At 42.9% G+C, this 16,790-nt stretch overlaps 2 protein-coding genes across 2 annotated transcripts; both read left to right on the top strand.

Annotated features, from left to right (window-relative positions):
* Nucleotides 1–914: 914 nt before the first annotated feature.
* SRGN (serglycin) lies at nucleotides 915–3,523 on the top strand. The gene is made up of 3 exons (XM_021529122.4): nucleotides 915–1,095; nucleotides 2,878–3,025; nucleotides 3,179–3,523. The coding sequence occupies exons 1-3, from the start codon at nucleotides 1,005–1,007 to the stop codon at nucleotides 3,390–3,392; spliced, it is 453 nt and encodes a 150-aa protein (XP_021384797.3). The 5' UTR covers nucleotides 915–1,004; the 3' UTR covers nucleotides 3,393–3,523.
* A 395-nt stretch (nucleotides 3,524–3,918) lies between these two features.
* VPS26A (VPS26 retromer complex component A) lies at nucleotides 3,919–16,788 on the top strand. The gene is given in 10 exon segments (XM_021529073.3): nucleotides 3,919–3,980; nucleotides 3,982–3,996; nucleotides 7,268–7,417; nucleotides 9,111–9,183; nucleotides 11,217–11,373; nucleotides 11,781–11,945; nucleotides 12,371–12,477; nucleotides 13,507–13,575; nucleotides 14,082–14,224; nucleotides 15,077–16,788. Coding segments are annotated over 10 exon segments (1,053 nt in total). The 5' UTR covers nucleotides 3,919–3,920; the 3' UTR covers nucleotides 15,191–16,788.
* Nucleotides 16,789–16,790: the final 2 nt, after the last annotated feature.

The following is a 16,790-nucleotide window of genomic DNA, read 5'->3' as shown; positions in this document are numbered from 1 at the left end:
CATTCTGTATGACTGAGAAAAACCTTCACTGCTTTGATAACCTCCTTGTTTGTCATTTTTTCTGCAGTGAACTCAAGGCTGGTTTAATCACAGCCAAAAGGCAAGCAAAAGCTATGAGCCAGCTGAAAGGGAGCTTCTATTCTCTGTCTATATAAGAGCTTTCATGGCTTTTCAGATGTGTACCTTGTGGAGCCACATGTGATCTAAACCCTTTCCCACATTCCCTGGGGCATTTGCACCACACAATGATAATCTGGCCAAGCAAATTGCCTATGCTCTTCCAGAAGGAGTTGATATGTTTCTACCAGGATATATTATCTAACTTAATACATTTTTTTTCACTTCCACTGCAAATATCTATGATTCTGCTTTCAAAAAAACAAAACCACACACACACACAAAAAAAAAAACCCACCAAAAAATAAAAACCCAAAAGACCAAAAAAAGTGAACCCTCAAGCCTGGCATGAGATTCCAGAGATAATTTACTTCTGTGGAAAAAGATGATTCCCCAGTTGGTGAAACATGTACTGACTGTGAGTAGCTGGCTTCTAACCTGACTGGTGAGGGCTTGAGGCAGGGAAAAGCAGTGCCAGTGCTAATGCAAAAATGCAGTTTTTGGACCTAAAATAGGGGAACATTAAGCACTGCTTTTTCACTCTGGAGCCCTCTCAGCATTGGGCAGAGGCTGGGTGGGATGTGTGCCTTGACCACGGGCTGCTGGCAGCACCACTTTCAGTCCACATCATGGGTATTGGGTTTGCTTTCCTGCTTGGGCAAATGCAGGAGATGAAGGCAGAGAAGATTTTAGTTTGGACTGATGAAGGCAGGAAGGCCACAGTGCTGGGCTTTTCTGTTCATGTCTCACTCCCGTCAATCAGGAAGTGGTGACGCAGGTTATGGGTTGGGTTTGAGGTTTTGGAAACTTTTCTAAAAGTCGATCTCCTCGCCCCGTCTTATTTCTGAAGTGTGACGCTGTGGTGAAGGCTGGTTGCGAGCAGAGGGATGCCAGCCAAGATGCAGCTCCTTATCAGATGTAACGGGAGGATTTTCCTGGCTATTTGTTTAATCCTCTTTGTGGGATACACAGCACAAGGTAAAATGGGGCGGTTGTTCTCGGTAATCCTCTTTCTGGGCTATGCAGTGGAGGCCAAGTAAGCAACCTCTGAATTTTACAAAATGGCCTTCTTTTGGGGGTAATAAGATCTACTCAGAAAGTCTGTTTTGCTGTTTCCTTCTCTGGGTGTGTGTGTGGGGGCAGGGGGGGAATGCCAAGAAAATGTGTTTTTTACAATTGGAGCATTTCAATTTTTGAGAAAAGACTTCATAAAATATGTTGTTGCATGTGTATATGTTTTCAGTCTATATATCTCAATATATATTTTTCTAAGTGTGCCTTCCATAGTGGTCTGGTTACTGCTGTTACTCAGTTATGAGTTACAGACATAGTGTGTAAGAGTTCTCATGTCATAACTCCTATGGTCTGCTTTCTGGGGGAGCAGGAAAGGAAATTAGTTGTAAGTATGAGGAAACTAAACGGTTTATTCCGTAAAGCATTGCAACATACACCACTAAAATGACAAAAGGGAAATATTGATTCATGATGCTGTGCCCCATGGATTTTTTTCTCATGAGAGAAAAACTGCTCTTCAAGCATGTAGAGTATCATTTGTCCATAAACCAAAGCTGTGATAGTTAAAGGCTCTCAATATGCATTACCACTCGGAGGCTGATCTTTGAGGGGTTATGACCTGCTTGTTCTATGTTGCTTATTTGCAAATTTTTCAGCTGCAGCTGTTTGTTTTGTTGCCACTGTTATTATTAAAAACCTTCTTAATAATAGGTGAGGAGAAGAAAATAAGTATGAAAAAGGAATATACTGTAGAGGCAGCAAGAAATTAAACCCGTGAGATCTTTTTTCTTTTGCAGAAGAGTGTAGGAGGTAGCTGAAAGTCATCCAGTACATTATGGAAATATATAGGGCAATAGAGAAGTGTAATTACAGAAAGATATTCCCAGGAAACGGAGAAAAAAATAGATAAATGCCAACAGGTTGAGAATGCACCAGGAGGTTTCTGAACAAATTAATTACATGAGACCAAGAGGAAGGATGAAATGTCACTGCTTCTATCTTTATTATGTGATCCTTCTTTTGTCATTTTGGTGTTTTTTGAAGACCCACATTTTCAGTGACAGCCCCAGTCAGGCACCTGGGGAGCACCAGAACTGAAAACCCAGGTTTACAAAACCTTGTTGTGTCTAGGAGACACCTGAACTGTCTCTCCTCTGGCAAGTGCTCCCAGAGCCTCCATAAACCCCAAACCTGCTCCTTTGGCACACCTTGAGTTTCTCATGTCCCCACCAAAATTCAGCCTGTTGAAGGGGCAGAGCTGGAACCAACAGAGGAGGGAGAGCACAGGAGCCAGCTCTCTGCTGGGTGCCTTGTCCCCAGAGGTTTTCACATTATTTTCACATACCTCCACCTTCAAGGAGAGCTGCAGGAGGCTGAGCCCCCAGGTCCCCCGTGGTTATGCCATACTGTGAGCTGGGGATGAGCCTTGCTGTGACAGCAGTGCTTTCCCATGGACTCCCTGGTGCTGTGTGTGAGGGGATTCCCTGGGATTTTCCATGGACTTCCTGGTGCCGTGTTCCAGACGTGCCTGATGTCTCTGATGACAAAAATGTCACTTAGGATGTCAGTAACCATTTTAAAAAAAAAGCCTTCAGGGTTACTTTACTTTTCCGGAGGTTGAGCAATCAGGGCCATGCAAATTACTTTCATCCACTCCTTTAAGCCTTATCAGGTGCTCATAAAGTTTGTAGGACCTGCTGAATAATGTCCTGGTCCTCATGGACAATGTGTGGCTGATTCCATCAGGTGCTCCGATGCAGAGGGCGAGGTACAAGAGGGTGAGGTGCCGGCCTGACACCTGGTCTGCTAATTGCATCGAAGAGAAGGGGCCCTGGTTTTACATGCCCTCTGGTGGGGCCAACAGGATCCTTCCTCCCATGGCAGACCCGTCCTTGTAAGTTCATTTGCCACATGATTGTCATTAATGCTAGCACCTCAAAATGTATGACTCCTGCCTTGACAGTCCTGTCACAGCATGGCTCGCCCACAGTAACATGAGGCTTTGATGTGTTCATCTAAGAGAGAAAATTGCCACTCTGTGTTTCAGGATGAAGAGATACCAGGATTTGGCCGATATGTTCCCTCTCTCGGATGAGGATTCTGGCTCTGGGTCCAACACCGTGGTGGAAGCAGAGCCAGCCTCTGGGTCGGGGCTCGGTGACAATGACAGCTTCTCTGAGGCGAAGCTGCCTGTCTTGCTGGAGAGCCTGCGAGGCAGCGAGCTGAAGGAAAAGCTGTCGGAGGAGGATTTGCTCCTGTAGGGCCGGAGACGTCCTCACCTGCCGCTCCCTCGCCTCTTCCCCAGAGCCTCACCTGACAGCCACGAAGCGGTTTTAAACCAGCATCAATAAAAACTCTGCCTTAAGATTTTTACTGCTTGCACTTACTAAAAGCATTGTTGTTCAGTCTGTAGTGCCTTTTTATGTGTGCGCGTGCAGCAGCCATCCCAATGCGGGGAGCAAGAGCGATGGGTGAGCAGCCAGCTCTGTGGGGCAGTCATCGTGCTCTGAGGGGATAAATTCCAACCCTTTGTGCGCTGGGAGCCGCCTGCACTTTTACAGCAGTCAGCCAACCGCGTTTCCCGAAAACGAGAGCGAAGTCCTGCCAAAAGGAAAGATTTATTCCCGCGGGTGTTTCCTGAGGGGACCCCGCAGCGCTGCCGCCTCCCGGCCGCCAGGCGGCGCCCTCCCGGGGCGGGCACGGAGCGGGAGGGGCGGTCACGTGCGGCGGGGCGTGGTCCCGGCGCGGGATGGGCGTGGCCTGGGGGGGGGGAAGACCCGTAAGGTCACATGACCAGGGGCGCGCGGCCGGGGGCGCTGGTGGTGGTGCGCGCGGGGCCGGGGCCGCGGAGGGGCGCGTACCATGGTGAGTGCGGGGGGCGCGGCGGGGGCGCTTATGAGGGGTGTGCAGGGGGCGCGTACCATGGCCAGTGCGGAGCGGGGGGGGGCAGCGCCGATCCGCCATCGCCCGAGGCGGCGGCGGCGGCCTGGGCAGGGCGGTGCCTCCTCTGCCCTTCCTTCCTTCCCAAATCAAGGCTTTAGGGGGTTATTAATTTGATTTGCGGATGAAGGGTGCCTGCATGAGCTCGGTAGGGCGGGGTCGGGCGGTGAAGCTCGGTTCCGTGCGCCCCGCAGGCTGCCGTCGGGGAGAGCGCACGGGCGGACTGGCTGATCGGGACCTTCCGGCAGCGCCGTGAGGCAGCGCTGCCAGCCCGGGCTCGGTCCCTGCGGAGCGCACCCGCCGGGAATCCGCCCTGTGCCTGGCAGCCTGGGCGAAGCGCTCGGTGCGCTCCGACGGAGAGGTTAAAAAGCATACGTGTTGTAAAGAGGCGTCCGGATCGTGGATTTGTGGTCCTGGGGTGCGGGGGGTCCTTCGCACGTGTCTCTGCGCGGGTGCGCCGGCTGCTCGGCGAGTGGCGCTGGGATTGCTGTGCCCTCCGGCAGCCGCTGGCATCCCCGCAAGTCCTGCGGTGCAGCTGCTGCACTTCGGGGCTGGACGCAGCTGGCTGGGGTTTTGTCCCGATGTAGCAGAAGCTCCAGTGTCTGTCTTGTGCACGAAACCAAGAGCGTAGCCTGGCATTTGGCCGGTTTCTGGAAACCCCAGTTCTCTATCTGCATTCTCTTAAACTGTAACATAATAAGCCCTGTGATAGCTATCTAAAATACTTCTTGTTTTGCATAGTTTCCCCGCAGCAGTATCTTCGGTAGCCGCTGGAGGAGGTGCCTGCTGCTGACTTCTTTATTTCATATGTTCTTGTTCTCTCTGAAGGAGATTATAGCTAATCTCAAAGGAGTGCAGTTGAAATATTTACATGAAATATTTACATTCTCTCCTGAGAAGTGATGTGTTACCAATATTTGGTTTGGTGTCCATTTAAATGGTCAGCCTGTAATTCAGAAGGTACTGTGAGAGCATCCTGTATAGTTTGCTTAAAGGTAATGTGCTTCCTTGTTTAGTTAGAGGGGAGTATAAGACTAATCTGGAAAACAAGTACAGTTTCAAGGAGAAAATGTGGCCATGCTCACAAGTATCTTGTGTTTAAAACAGTTTACAATTTGGAATTCTTGTTGAAACTTTCTGCTTTTTCTCTTGCCCTTCCCCAGAAGCCAAGAATCAGAAATGATTCTAGTATGCACTGTTTAAAAAACAAAAATAATTTTTGTAGTCTATACAGTCTGTATAAATGTGTGCTTGGCAGAGACTTGGCAGACATGTTGGTCTTCTGTCTGTTGGCATTGTTGGTCATCTGCTGCTGCTTTCACCTCAGAATGTGTAGTAGATATAAGAGGGTTTCAGTTGGAGTCATACACATCTTTGTGGGTTGAAGTGGGGCCGATTGCTGAGCACATACATAGTCAGTTTAGTCTTGTGTGAATCACTGTTATGTAGCTCCAGATTGCTCTGTGTCCTCTCTTCTCTAGGAGGGGTGAGCATGTAGTCACTCAGTGTTCCTACTGCTAAGCAGTAGCATTGAGATCCAATCTTCCCCATGGCTCTTTGTTTTTTATTCTTCATTTAAAACTTCAGGTCCCCAGAATGCCTTGGAAAGAGTTCTCACTCCTTTTTTTTTAAAGTTAAATTGATGAAGTTGCAGTGATTGTGTTGTTTAACCCCAGCTGGCAAGAAAGCGCCACCACAGCCGCTCACTTATCTCTCCCCACCTTGGGATGGGAGGAGAAGCAAAAGTAAAACTTGCAGGTTGAGATAACAGTTTAATAATTGAATCAAAATAAAATATAATAATGGTGCATAATATCAATAGTAATAATAAAAAAGGAACAGGAACGAGTGATGCACAATACAGCTGCTCACCACTTGCTGACTGATGTCAGACCCCAGTTAGCCCCTTCTGGCTAACTCCCCCAGTTTATACACTGAGCAGGACATTTTGAGGTGTGTCAGACCCCAGTCAGCCCCTTCTAGCTAACTCCCCCAGTTTATACACTGAGCAGGACATTCTGAGGTCTGGAATATCCCTTTGCCTGGCTTGGGTCACCTGTCCTGACCATGCTCCCTCCCAGCTCTTTGGTGTACCTCCCCACTGGCAGATCATGAAGCACAAAAAAAGTCCTTGACTTGGAATGAACCCGACTTAGCAACAACTAAAACTTCAATGTGTTATAGATGTTATTCTCAGACTGAATCCAAAAAACTGTGCTGTATCAGGTACTGAGAAGAAATTAACTCTAGAAGAACTTGCATCTAGAAGAAGTTAACTCCAGCCAAAACCAGGACAGACTGTTTCATGTATACCAGATTAATCTGGTTGAAGCAGATGTTCTCATGGAGAACATAGTGAAATTTCTCAAAAAACCACAAAAATCACACTGAATTAGTGAAGTGTTGTCTGCTTTAGTACATCAAAGCAGATTAGTGCCCAAATCTTTGGAGGACAATGTTTGCTTTTGTACTAATCTTGTTGAGTTTCCCATAGAGCCACTAACATTTCCCATAGAGCCACTAACATGTTTTGCACCTTCTTGTAAGAAGTGTTTTTGTAAGATCAAAGGATGATCTCTCGCGTTCTTGTGTTCGGTGCAGGTCAAAAGTTGGAGTACAGAGAATTGCTGAGGGAAGGTGAGGACAAGCACTGTGCCTGGAGCAGTGTTACAGGTACACCTGTAACACCCACTCTCTGAGGGCAGCGTTGTGCAGCTCAGCTGGGCTGTGAGGAGCTGCTGCCTCTCAAAGCTGCTGGTGCTGTCTGCTGAGACAGCTGTGGTGTGTAGGCAGAGGCAGCAAATAAAATCCCTAGTCCCCTTCCCCAGCCAGGGGGATGCTTTGGGTTTTGCATTATATCCCCTGTTATTGTTTCTTTCCAATCTACTTTCCTCTAGTGTTTGGATTTTTTTAGTGGTAGTAATGGTAATTATGCTGTGTACTTTTAAAAGTTTTTAAATGTGGTATTTTGTAAGAGCTGTCACTGCTTGTTCCTGACCTGATTTCAGTTGTTTGCTAGATGAACAGCTGTCCTTTGTCACCACTATTTCTTGGGTCCCCGATACATAATGGCTTTGTAACTTCATGGAAGCACAAATGGTTTTTTCCCAGTGTATAGTGTACAGCTGCAAGTAAACACCACATTGCAAATGGAGTGTCCACTGTATAGTAATTTATCCAGTTCTTGTTATTCCAGAGTTTTCTTGGAAACCTTTTCGTTCCTGTTTGTGAGATTGATGTTGTACTTAATGATGCTGAAACACGAAAACCTGCAGAAATCAAAACAGAAGATGGTAAAGTAGAAAAGCATTTTCTCTTCTACGATGGAGAATCTGTTTCAGGAAAGGTAAATTTTTATTTAAAAGTGATTATTTATTACTGTTCTGAATCTGGCATGCAAATGCATATTGGAAGGTAAATGAAAAACTGCTGTAGGAGCTGCATTTTCAGCTTCTGTTGTTATTCAAAGAGGAAACTGTTTTGCTATGTATGATTTTTTTTACCCGCAATAATTCCGGCAGCTGATAGAAGTCAACATTTTTGAATGGTAACTTTATTTATTTCCAGTCATCTGATATTTATGAATGAGCATTTTGTGCAATGATGTGCAATCCTGCCATTGCTTCTGATGAAAAAGCTGTTTCAAACTGGATCCCCTGCTTCCTCTTCCCTTTCAACTCCAAAATCCACAATCCAATACAGGTAACAGTAATTTTTGGCTGGGCAGTCAAAAGTTTGCATACCCTGGAGAAAAGCCCTGCCTTCCATGCCCTGAAGTGATTTCTGGATTGCATCAGGGGAGCAACATATGAAGTTCAGCTGACTGCTGAGTTAACAAGAGTTTTTCTTACTGGAAAAAAAGACAATGAAGTTGAGAGTGCCAGAGGGATTTCCCTACATTCAGTATTGCATCATGGCACTCCATGCCCTCACTCTGTTTTACTGGAGCCATTCTCACGCTGAGCATTTCTGTTGTAATTCACTTTTCCTTCAAAAGACTTGAGCTGGGTATTGTTGGGTTCCTTCCGAGATTGACTTCTGAACACCTACTTTGATCTTTGATCTTGACCGACCTGTATCACTGGGCATCTTCCTGCTCTGGTCATACCTTTCTGTAAAAAGATCTTGCTTCTCTAGAAAGATCCTTCTGGGGATGTGAAGGGCCACAAGATGAGCTTCAAACCGAGGAAACTGAGGGAGAAGCTTATGATGACCTGCTGGAGTGCTGCTTGCTTGTATTTCTGGAGGATGCTGAGAAGTGCCTGATGAGTTTTGGCTAACACAGGCACAGTGGCATGAGGAGGACTGGGAGACCAGAAATTTTTTGGAAAGCTTCTCTCTGCCCCATCCTTTTTTTCACCACAAAGATGGATTGTTCCAGTGGTTTACTTCCTACTCAGATGTACACTCAGTGACAGTGTACTGGATTTTGAAGTACAGGAATTTCTCTGGTCATCTCGCCTTATAAGAAAACATTCTATATGCTTAATATTTACATGTTTCAATACAACATAACCTTGTGGAACACTTGTGTGTTTTTGAGAATTAGAGTCACAAGAGAAAGTCTTCATAGTAGGTTTCATTATCTGTTATTTTTCACTGGCTTGACCAACACCAGTATTTAGCTGTCTGCCAGACTGAAGCTCACATGACTTGGAAGGAATCAATCTCATGGCATTTAATTTTTGAACTTCCAGATGTGACTGTCAGAAGACACTTTGAAGTATCACGACTGGCTCTGCTTGAGCTCTGGCTTGGATACTTAATTTTGGGAATTGAAAGTTCCAATTTTAGTTATAAAATTAAGGCTTGTGGATGATTAGATTTTTCTTGAATGGTTTAGTGGTGCCTTGGAAATGCTTAATTTCATGATCAGTTGTTTGAGTTGGCTGCCTTCAGGTAGGGCTGTTGAGAAGAGATCTTGGTTTGCATAGGCTTATACTAATATGTCTTCCTTTTTACTGAGATTGCCTTAGGGTGAAAATGTTGAAAAAATTTAAATTGTGTTTGTTTTTTTGTTTTTTTTTTTACCTTGGTAGGTGAATGTCTCCCTTAAACATGGGAAGAGACTAGAGCACCAAGGAATCAGAATTGAATTTGTAGGACAAATTGGTGAGTTTAAGCTATAAAGGGGCTTTTAGGTGCTTGTGGTTTATGGAACTTGGCACTTGTGACTATCAGTGTTTGGCTCAGACAGTGCAACGTGTTCTGGTCAGTAGGTGATAAGGGCCAGAGGAAAGTTGTTTTCCTTACTTTAAAGCAAGTGATGTACTAATTTGTGCTACTCAGAAAGTCACTGGGAGAAAGATACGTACGTGGGAGGGAGAACTGTGTTGGTGAGTCTCAGACTAGCTAAAAGTTGGATTAATAACCACTGGAGACTTAGGAAAACAAAACTTGTGGGCATCTCTGAAAGAGAAGAGGCATAGAAAATAAATGAAGAGGCAAGTTACAGCAAAAGACGTTTAAAAATTTTATGGTAGTTGGTTTTATAAAACCTATTAGAAATGTAAATTTCTTACAACTACTGAAGTCTGCTTAGAGTTGAACTATGAATCTTTATTATCTTTAACTTCTTACCAGTCCAGGTAATCTCTCTGCATCTTTGGGCTAATGCTAAAATTCCTTCCCTGTCAGAGAGCTATTTGCATTGTTGTCCTCCGCGGAAATAATTACTCAAGTTTCAGCCTCATACAATTAATTTTAAATGGAATTTCCCAAATTCCCTATTTCTCATCAGTCAGTAGGCTCCAGTAGTCTGTGTCTGAAGTGTTGTATAGCAGATGTGATTGAGACATGGCACCTGCTACTTTATACTTGGAGGTTTTGATCAGTAAGGTTGTAAAATTAAACTTTGAGAATAAAGCAGCACTGTGATGGGAATGAGGCATATAGACAGAGGAAGAAAAGAGCTCAGGTATGTCACCTTCATTTAGTTTGTTGTCTTCTAATAGCTGTACAGATTGCTTTTCGTCTACTCTTGACTTACACATATTATTCTCTAGGTGAATTTAATTTGATGTAGTGTTGCAATTCATACATTTCTGGGACTTTCTGTTATGTTACATTTGGAAGTCCACAGAGTTATGCAGATGTGGTTTAAACTACTGCTCTTTGTACTTGTCCGGGTTTTCTTGCATCCTTCCAAGTGTTAGTATAGAAATGCAGAAAGCATTCCAGTAGATTGATCTCTCTGCACTATTTGCAGACTAACTCCATATCAAAGCTGTATTTTAAACCAGCTCTTCTGAGTACAGCTTTTCTGACTGACTGGAACAAAAAGTGTTTGATATGCAGCATTAGATAAATGCTTGTCCCAGCAAACTGAGTACATTTTTAGACAATGTGTGGTCATATTAGAAAATAGGAGTTACTAGTTAGTGTCAGTTTCTACCACATTGGCAGTGATAAATTGTGGAGTTGGTCTGTTTAATTCATTCATTCTTTTTCTGAAAAACTTCAGTCTGTGTAACACCAACTACCAATGCTGATGTTCAGTTTTGAATGGTAGAGAAGCTTATTTTTAGATACTGAAGTGTTTAGGTTTTGATTTTAGGGTAATTTTTGGTGAGACCTGCACGACACATATCTCGGAATGAATCACTGACACTGTTCTGGGGACAGGAGATGCTGTTGCTGTGAAACTGCCTTTGTTTCCAAATGACTGACTTAGACCAGGGGTCATAATAAGCCATTTGACTGTAGTCTAGTAGTAATAATAAATTATTTGCTAGATGTTAATCTGCAGACCAGATTAGGATCACTGGCCTGTCCTAAATAAAGCAGTCCTGACATTACTTAGGTTTTGTCCCTGCAGCAATAAATGCTGGAAGCCAAAACCAGGCAATGCTAATTACAGAGCATGTAAAGCAAGAAGTACTTACTAAAGCTAGCTAAACTCTCATTAACAAACAATGCCATGCTAGTGAAGCTCTCAAAGTGTTCTCTTCATTCCAGTTAGTTCTTTAGGCTTGCTAACTGTAGGTTGCTAGAACTGGAGGTAATTTGAAAACCTGAATAAAACATTTGGTCAAATATGTGTGTTTTAAGTTAATTGCTTCTATTATACTCTCCCAAGTTAGAGACAATTTTGTTGGCTAAAAATAAACACTGAAACATATTTTTCTTTAACTTTCTAACTTTAGAACTCTTCAATGACAAAAGCAATACCCATGAATTTGTAAACTTAGTGAAAGAGCTGGCCTTACCTGGAGAACTGACCCAAAGCAGAAACTATGACTTTGAATTCATGCAGGTTGAAAAGCCATATGAATCCTACATTGGTGCCAATGTCAGACTGAGGTTTGTAACTGATAAACCTTTGTTTTCCTCTCCTCCCCTGCAGAAAATGAATAATTTAGCAATTATGCTGCCCCCTCTTGTGCCTTGATTGGAGTTGTGGAGATTTTAACACAGTGTGATCTTTTCTACTTAATTTGGAATTGCTCAGTGCTGTTTGTATAAATAAAATTCCTCCAGTTCAGTTAAGTGAAGACAGACCATGTCTCTCCTTTAAAAGGAAAACCCATACCCACAACTGAAGAAAACACTCCCACATGTGAGTGTTTTGTCCTGTATTTTGGTATCTTACTCTTTTCTACTTAGTCTTATGAGATTGTACACTGATCTTTTAAAGAATAGCTGTACTTCAGAACACGAGGGCTCTTAGTTCTGAATAATTCTGGCTAATCCAATGTTTTTTTCCCTAGGTATTTCCTAAAAGTGACAATAGTGAGACGGCTGTCAGACTTGGTGAAAGAATATGATCTGATAGTTCACCAGCTCGCTACATACCCAGATGTAAACAACTCCATCAAAATGGAAGTAGGCATTGAAGACTGTCTCCACATAGAGTTTGAATACAATAAGTCAAAGTAAGTGTCACAGCAAAATGCTGTTAAGTAAATAACTTGGTATAAAAGGGTGCAGTATGTAATATATGGTGACCAACTTCACCTTCTGGAGACTTAAAATGTAATGTACTAATTACACAAAGGCCTTTTTGAGTTACAGTGGGCTGTTCGGTCTTCAGTACTAACAGGAAGGTCACTGGCAAATATTTAAGACCTATTTTTTGCTTTTACACCTTTTCAGTATGACTGATAGTACTTCCTTTACTGATCCTGATAGAATGCTGGAAATATTGCAGTTGCTCTGGTCTGGCTGAAGTGCTTAGTTCACCGGGGAAGTAAGCTCCAAGTAGTTTTCAGGCAGATAACTGCCTGTGTGACTTGTGTTCAAGAAGGTGCAAAACTTGTGTTTATTCTTTAACAAAACCCCCCATTTTGTTCTCTTAAAGGTATCACTTAAAGGATGTGATTGTTGGAAAAATTTATTTCCTCTTAGTGAGAATAAAAATTCAGCACATGGAGTTGCAGCTGATCAAAAAGGAGATTACTGGAATTGGTAAGAGAAATAAAGTCCAAATGAAATGGCAGCTTGTGTGCCAGTTGAGTCTTATGCAGACCTGGAGAGTGAAGTCAGTAGTTGTAGTGCTGGCTGAACCAGTGCTCCACCAGCTTCATTCTCACTGGTGTTTGACTACCATTTGCATTTTGTGCTTTGGCAATAATACTTCGTAGTCAACACTGCCAGTTTGTTTAATTGTTCTGGGGTTGTGACTCTTGTGACTCCTCACAAACGTGAACCCTTGTAAGTGGAACTTGGGCATAAATACACAGTAACTTCATCAGCCTTAATTTATAAAGAACAAGGGAGGAGGTGTAAAATGCATCCTGAAGACCCCCTTGCCTTTACAGGGATTGACTGATTAAGGGGGGCTTGGTAAACATTAGCATAAATCAGACATGTTCTAGAAATGTGTCATTTTCTGTCATCCAAAAAACTGGATATGATAGAAATACCAAGTGGCTTTGAAGCAGAAACAGGTTGATTATTGCAGATCAGGCTTGTACTCACTGGAACAAGGCTGAAAGAGGCTGTGGCTCATGACACTTCATTCCCCAGTAGCTGGGGTTTTTGGGAGCTTCTTGTATGGAGAATGAGAAAGCTTCTACTAGAGGAAGGGCAGAAAGCTCTACTTTATTTCTGGCTCTTGAGCTGGCTGATAACCCTTCAGTTCCTTGTTTGAGCATGGCCTAGGCAGTATCAGCTGCCAGCACTGCTCACCAAGCAGAGCAGTTTCAGGATTCCATACCCTCTTGCTTGTCCCTTATTTAAAGCTTGCATATCCAGGGCTCCTTTGAAGCTCTGGTGCCTGCCTCATCTGTGTTAGCGTGGTGAGGGAGAGAAAGAAAAATGTCCTGCTTGGGAGAGGGTTTTGCTTGCTTTAGCCATGTCTGACTTACATGCAAGACAAGGGCAAAAATGCAGGGCTGTGTTAATTTAAAAGCTGCAGAATAGAAGTTGTTGTGATAAAACTTTGTGAATGTTAAAACTGAAGCATGTGTTCACAAGAAAAACTTGTTTCACCAGGACCCAGTACTACAACAGAGACTGAAACCATTGCAAAGTACGAAATAATGGATGGTGCACCAGTTAAAGGTAAATAACTGTGATTGTTTTAAAGGGGGAGCATTTAGTGTTAAAATCCTATTTAAAAATATGGGACACACTTCTCCTTAGGTTGCTGAAATGATGATGCATTTTCTATTTGGAGAAGACATTTTCATGGACTTAAGGCATTTCCATGGGATACCAGTAACTTTTACCCTTATTTACCATTGGAAATTGTATTACTGATGTTTTCATCAAACCTGACTCCATGGTGTAGACCAGCTCTAGGGAGTTAAAAATACTGATCCTTCTGGCTTTCCTGGCTACCATACTTGCACTGAGAAAGGGTTTTCACTTTTCATTTCATGCTTGCTTCTGTGCTTAGTGTTATGTTTCTGATTTTTGGTGGGTATTTTTATGTCTTGTGCTGTTTGGCTTAGTTTTTTTTTTAACCAAGGAACAGCACAGGCAGTGCTTGGGAAATTGCTTTTATTTTGCATGTCTTCTGAAACTGTATTAATTGTTCCAGTTGTAAGGATTTCTGTTTTTTGCAGGGGAGTCGATTCCTATAAGATTGTTCTTAGCAGGCTACGACCCAACTCCAACAATGAGGGATGTGAACAAAAAATTTTCAGTGAGGTACTTCTTAAATCTGGTGCTTGTGGATGAAGAAGACAGACGATACTTCAAACAGCAGGTATGGTCTATAACAATCCTGTTGCAGAATTATCTGGGCTGTTTCACATGCGGCTTTGAGCCACCTGTGCTTCATGTGTGGCACATGCATTTCTGCTGGCAGGCGTGCTGACAGCTCTGTAGATGATGTCACCTTGCAGCAAAGGAGCCAAGGAGGATGCTGGATGCTGTTCCAGCAAGGATAAGGGTGCTCAGTACCATAGAACTTGATTTGGGAATATCCAGAAAAAACACTGGATGGGTAAAATGAGTTACTGGTGCATTTGTTTGCTTCCTTAAATTCCTGCAGAGAAATCTCCCCTCCTGCACTAGCCTGGGTTCAAAACTGCTAAGCCTTAATTAAGGACTAAGGCATTTTACTAAAAATGTTCGATAGATGAGGTGATGCTGAGGAAAGGGATAGCCAAAAGGGTCACTGGAAGAAGCTTTGTGGATTAGATCAAAATCTTCCTACTACAAAGCAGACAAGACAGTGTAATTAAACATGGAAAACAAGAGGGAGCTGGAGCATACAGTGGCTATGGTAGGCTTTGGGTTTTGGGAAAAGGAGGAAGAAAAATTTCTTGAACTCATTAATAGTATTAAAATTGAGGGTGGTGTAGTTAAGGAAGGGGTGACTGCTCAAGATTGTTCAAGCAGTAACTAAGTATGTAAACTTAATGATGGTGTATTTCTGTTACTTTTATATGAACTGCACTGATAAGTGGTGGGGATGCATTTTTTGGTGGACTCTTGTGTTTTGTTACCTTTTTTTATTTTCCCAAAAGTTTTAGTTTATCATGAACTTAAGATACTTGATGCTGTTGCCTTATTGGCAACTATTGGTTTCAAGAGTGTTTTCTTCCTCAAATAGGAAATAATTTTGTGGAGAAAAGCTCCTGAGAAGCTGAGGAAACAACGGACAAACTTCCACCAACGATTTGAATCTCCAGAGTCACAAGCATCTGCTGAGCAGCCCGAAATGTGAACTGGTCTAAGGTGAAAACCTTTGCAGTGCTTCAGCAGGTTAAAGATGGCAGCAGCCTGTGGGAAAAGAAGGCCGGAATTCCCATTACAACTGTCTTCCTTCATCTTGCAGTGCTGCGTTTACCATGCTACTAAAGCGTTCTTCAGTTAAGCATTCAAGTATGTATATACATTTAAAATAAAGTGCTTTCTCAAACACTGGAACTTTCTTAAGCTACTATTTTATACTGCACATTTCCTTTTATTTGATAATGTTGTATGCACTTGGGTATGCAAAAGCTTAAATCTAGTTATTTCCATGCATGATAGGCTGGTGTATTTGATTTTTGCTGCTCACCTCTACAATATAGACTAAAGCATTTCCCGTCTCTCATGTTGTTCATTGCATGTTTGTTTCCAATGTTGCTTATTTGCTTTGTTTTGTTTTGAAACTGCATTAAGACACAATTGACTAAATCACACTAAAAATCAAGGTTTATGGTGCATTTTTCTAAAATCTCCTAATTACTACATTAGACAGGGTTTAACTGAAGCTGCATGTATGTGCACTATGATTGGAGCCTTCAGACCAGCGGTTCTAAGAGGCTCTGCATCTGTCAGTAACAAAGAATATTGGGAAGCATCTTTGCCCTCTCTCCCCCAGCTCCCTGTCAGACTTCTCGAAGTCTTTCACACGAGTTGCTCCTAACTTTTGGGGGCTTATTACCCAGTAATTAGTGACTGTAGGGTTGTCTTTGAGTTCACCCTCAGGTGTTGAGTGGATAAAGTATTTGAACATAGTTATCTTATTGATGAAGTAAATGCTGTTAACACTGATTGTTTTGCAAATATGTAAAACTGTGTTTCCTCCTGGCTTCATGATTCCGCTGTCTTCACAGTCAGTGTCTATCTGTCCTGACAGGAGAGGCAAAATGTCCCCAAAGGACATCCTTCTGGGCCTCTTAGAGCAAACAAGCTTCTTGTGGTCTTCTGCAAAGGTATTCAAAGCCAGGCAAGCCTTGAAACTTAGAAACTTGTCTGGCTCAGCAGATTGTTTGTCTTTATCATCATCTCATAGGCGTTTAGTGTTTGAAGAAGTAGCTTAAAGGAGTTAAGTGTGGGGTCTGTTGTCAGACGTGTGGCTTGGGCACAAATGGAAGCCTGCTGTGAGGAAGGCAACTTGCACTTGTAGTTCACTTGGCCTTTAAACCAAGGCTTCTTGGCTCCGGTGCAAGTGTCATTGGTAACCTTACTTTCTGAGTAAGTAAATAATCAAATTACATTTATGTAAGAACTGTTTTATTACTGCGGCACTTTGATAAAGCAAAGACTCTGTGTACTTTATGCTAGGATACTCCTAACGCAGATATCTTCGGCTGAGAGCAAATCCAACTCCCTCATGTAAGTGCCTGTTCAGAAACTTAAAAGAATAAAGTTTAAAAAAAAAAAACCCAACCAAATATTTTCACGGTCACTTGCATGTTGTAAACCTGGGAACGATGATTTTGAAAAACTTGATTGTACTTGACCAGCCTCAGATTGTGCAACCATGTATAATGAGCGGGGGAAAACATCCTAAGCTGCTATTTGAATTATTAAACCAGCTGTATTCTCACTAAACC

This window comes from Lonchura striata, chromosome 6 (assembly GCF_050655825.1).
Source record: "Lonchura striata isolate lonStrDom1 chromosome 6, ASM5065582v1, whole genome shotgun sequence".
NCBI classification, from domain to species: domain Eukaryota; kingdom Metazoa; phylum Chordata; class Aves; order Passeriformes; family Estrildidae; genus Lonchura; species Lonchura striata.
This window is presented reverse-complemented; position numbering and strand designations above follow the sequence as displayed.

Coding starts and splice junctions, on each gene's coding strand:
- SRGN (XM_021529122.4), top strand. CDS start 1,005: ATGCCAGCCAAGATGCAGCTCCTTATCAGATGTAACGGGAGGATTTTC. Junction 1,096..2,877: donor TGTGGGATACACAGCACAAG/GTAAAATGGGGC, acceptor TGATTCCATCAG/GTGCTCCGATGCAGAGGGCG. Junction 3,026..3,178: donor CCCATGGCAGACCCGTCCTT/GTAAGTTCATTT, acceptor TCTGTGTTTCAG/GATGAAGAGATACCAGGATT.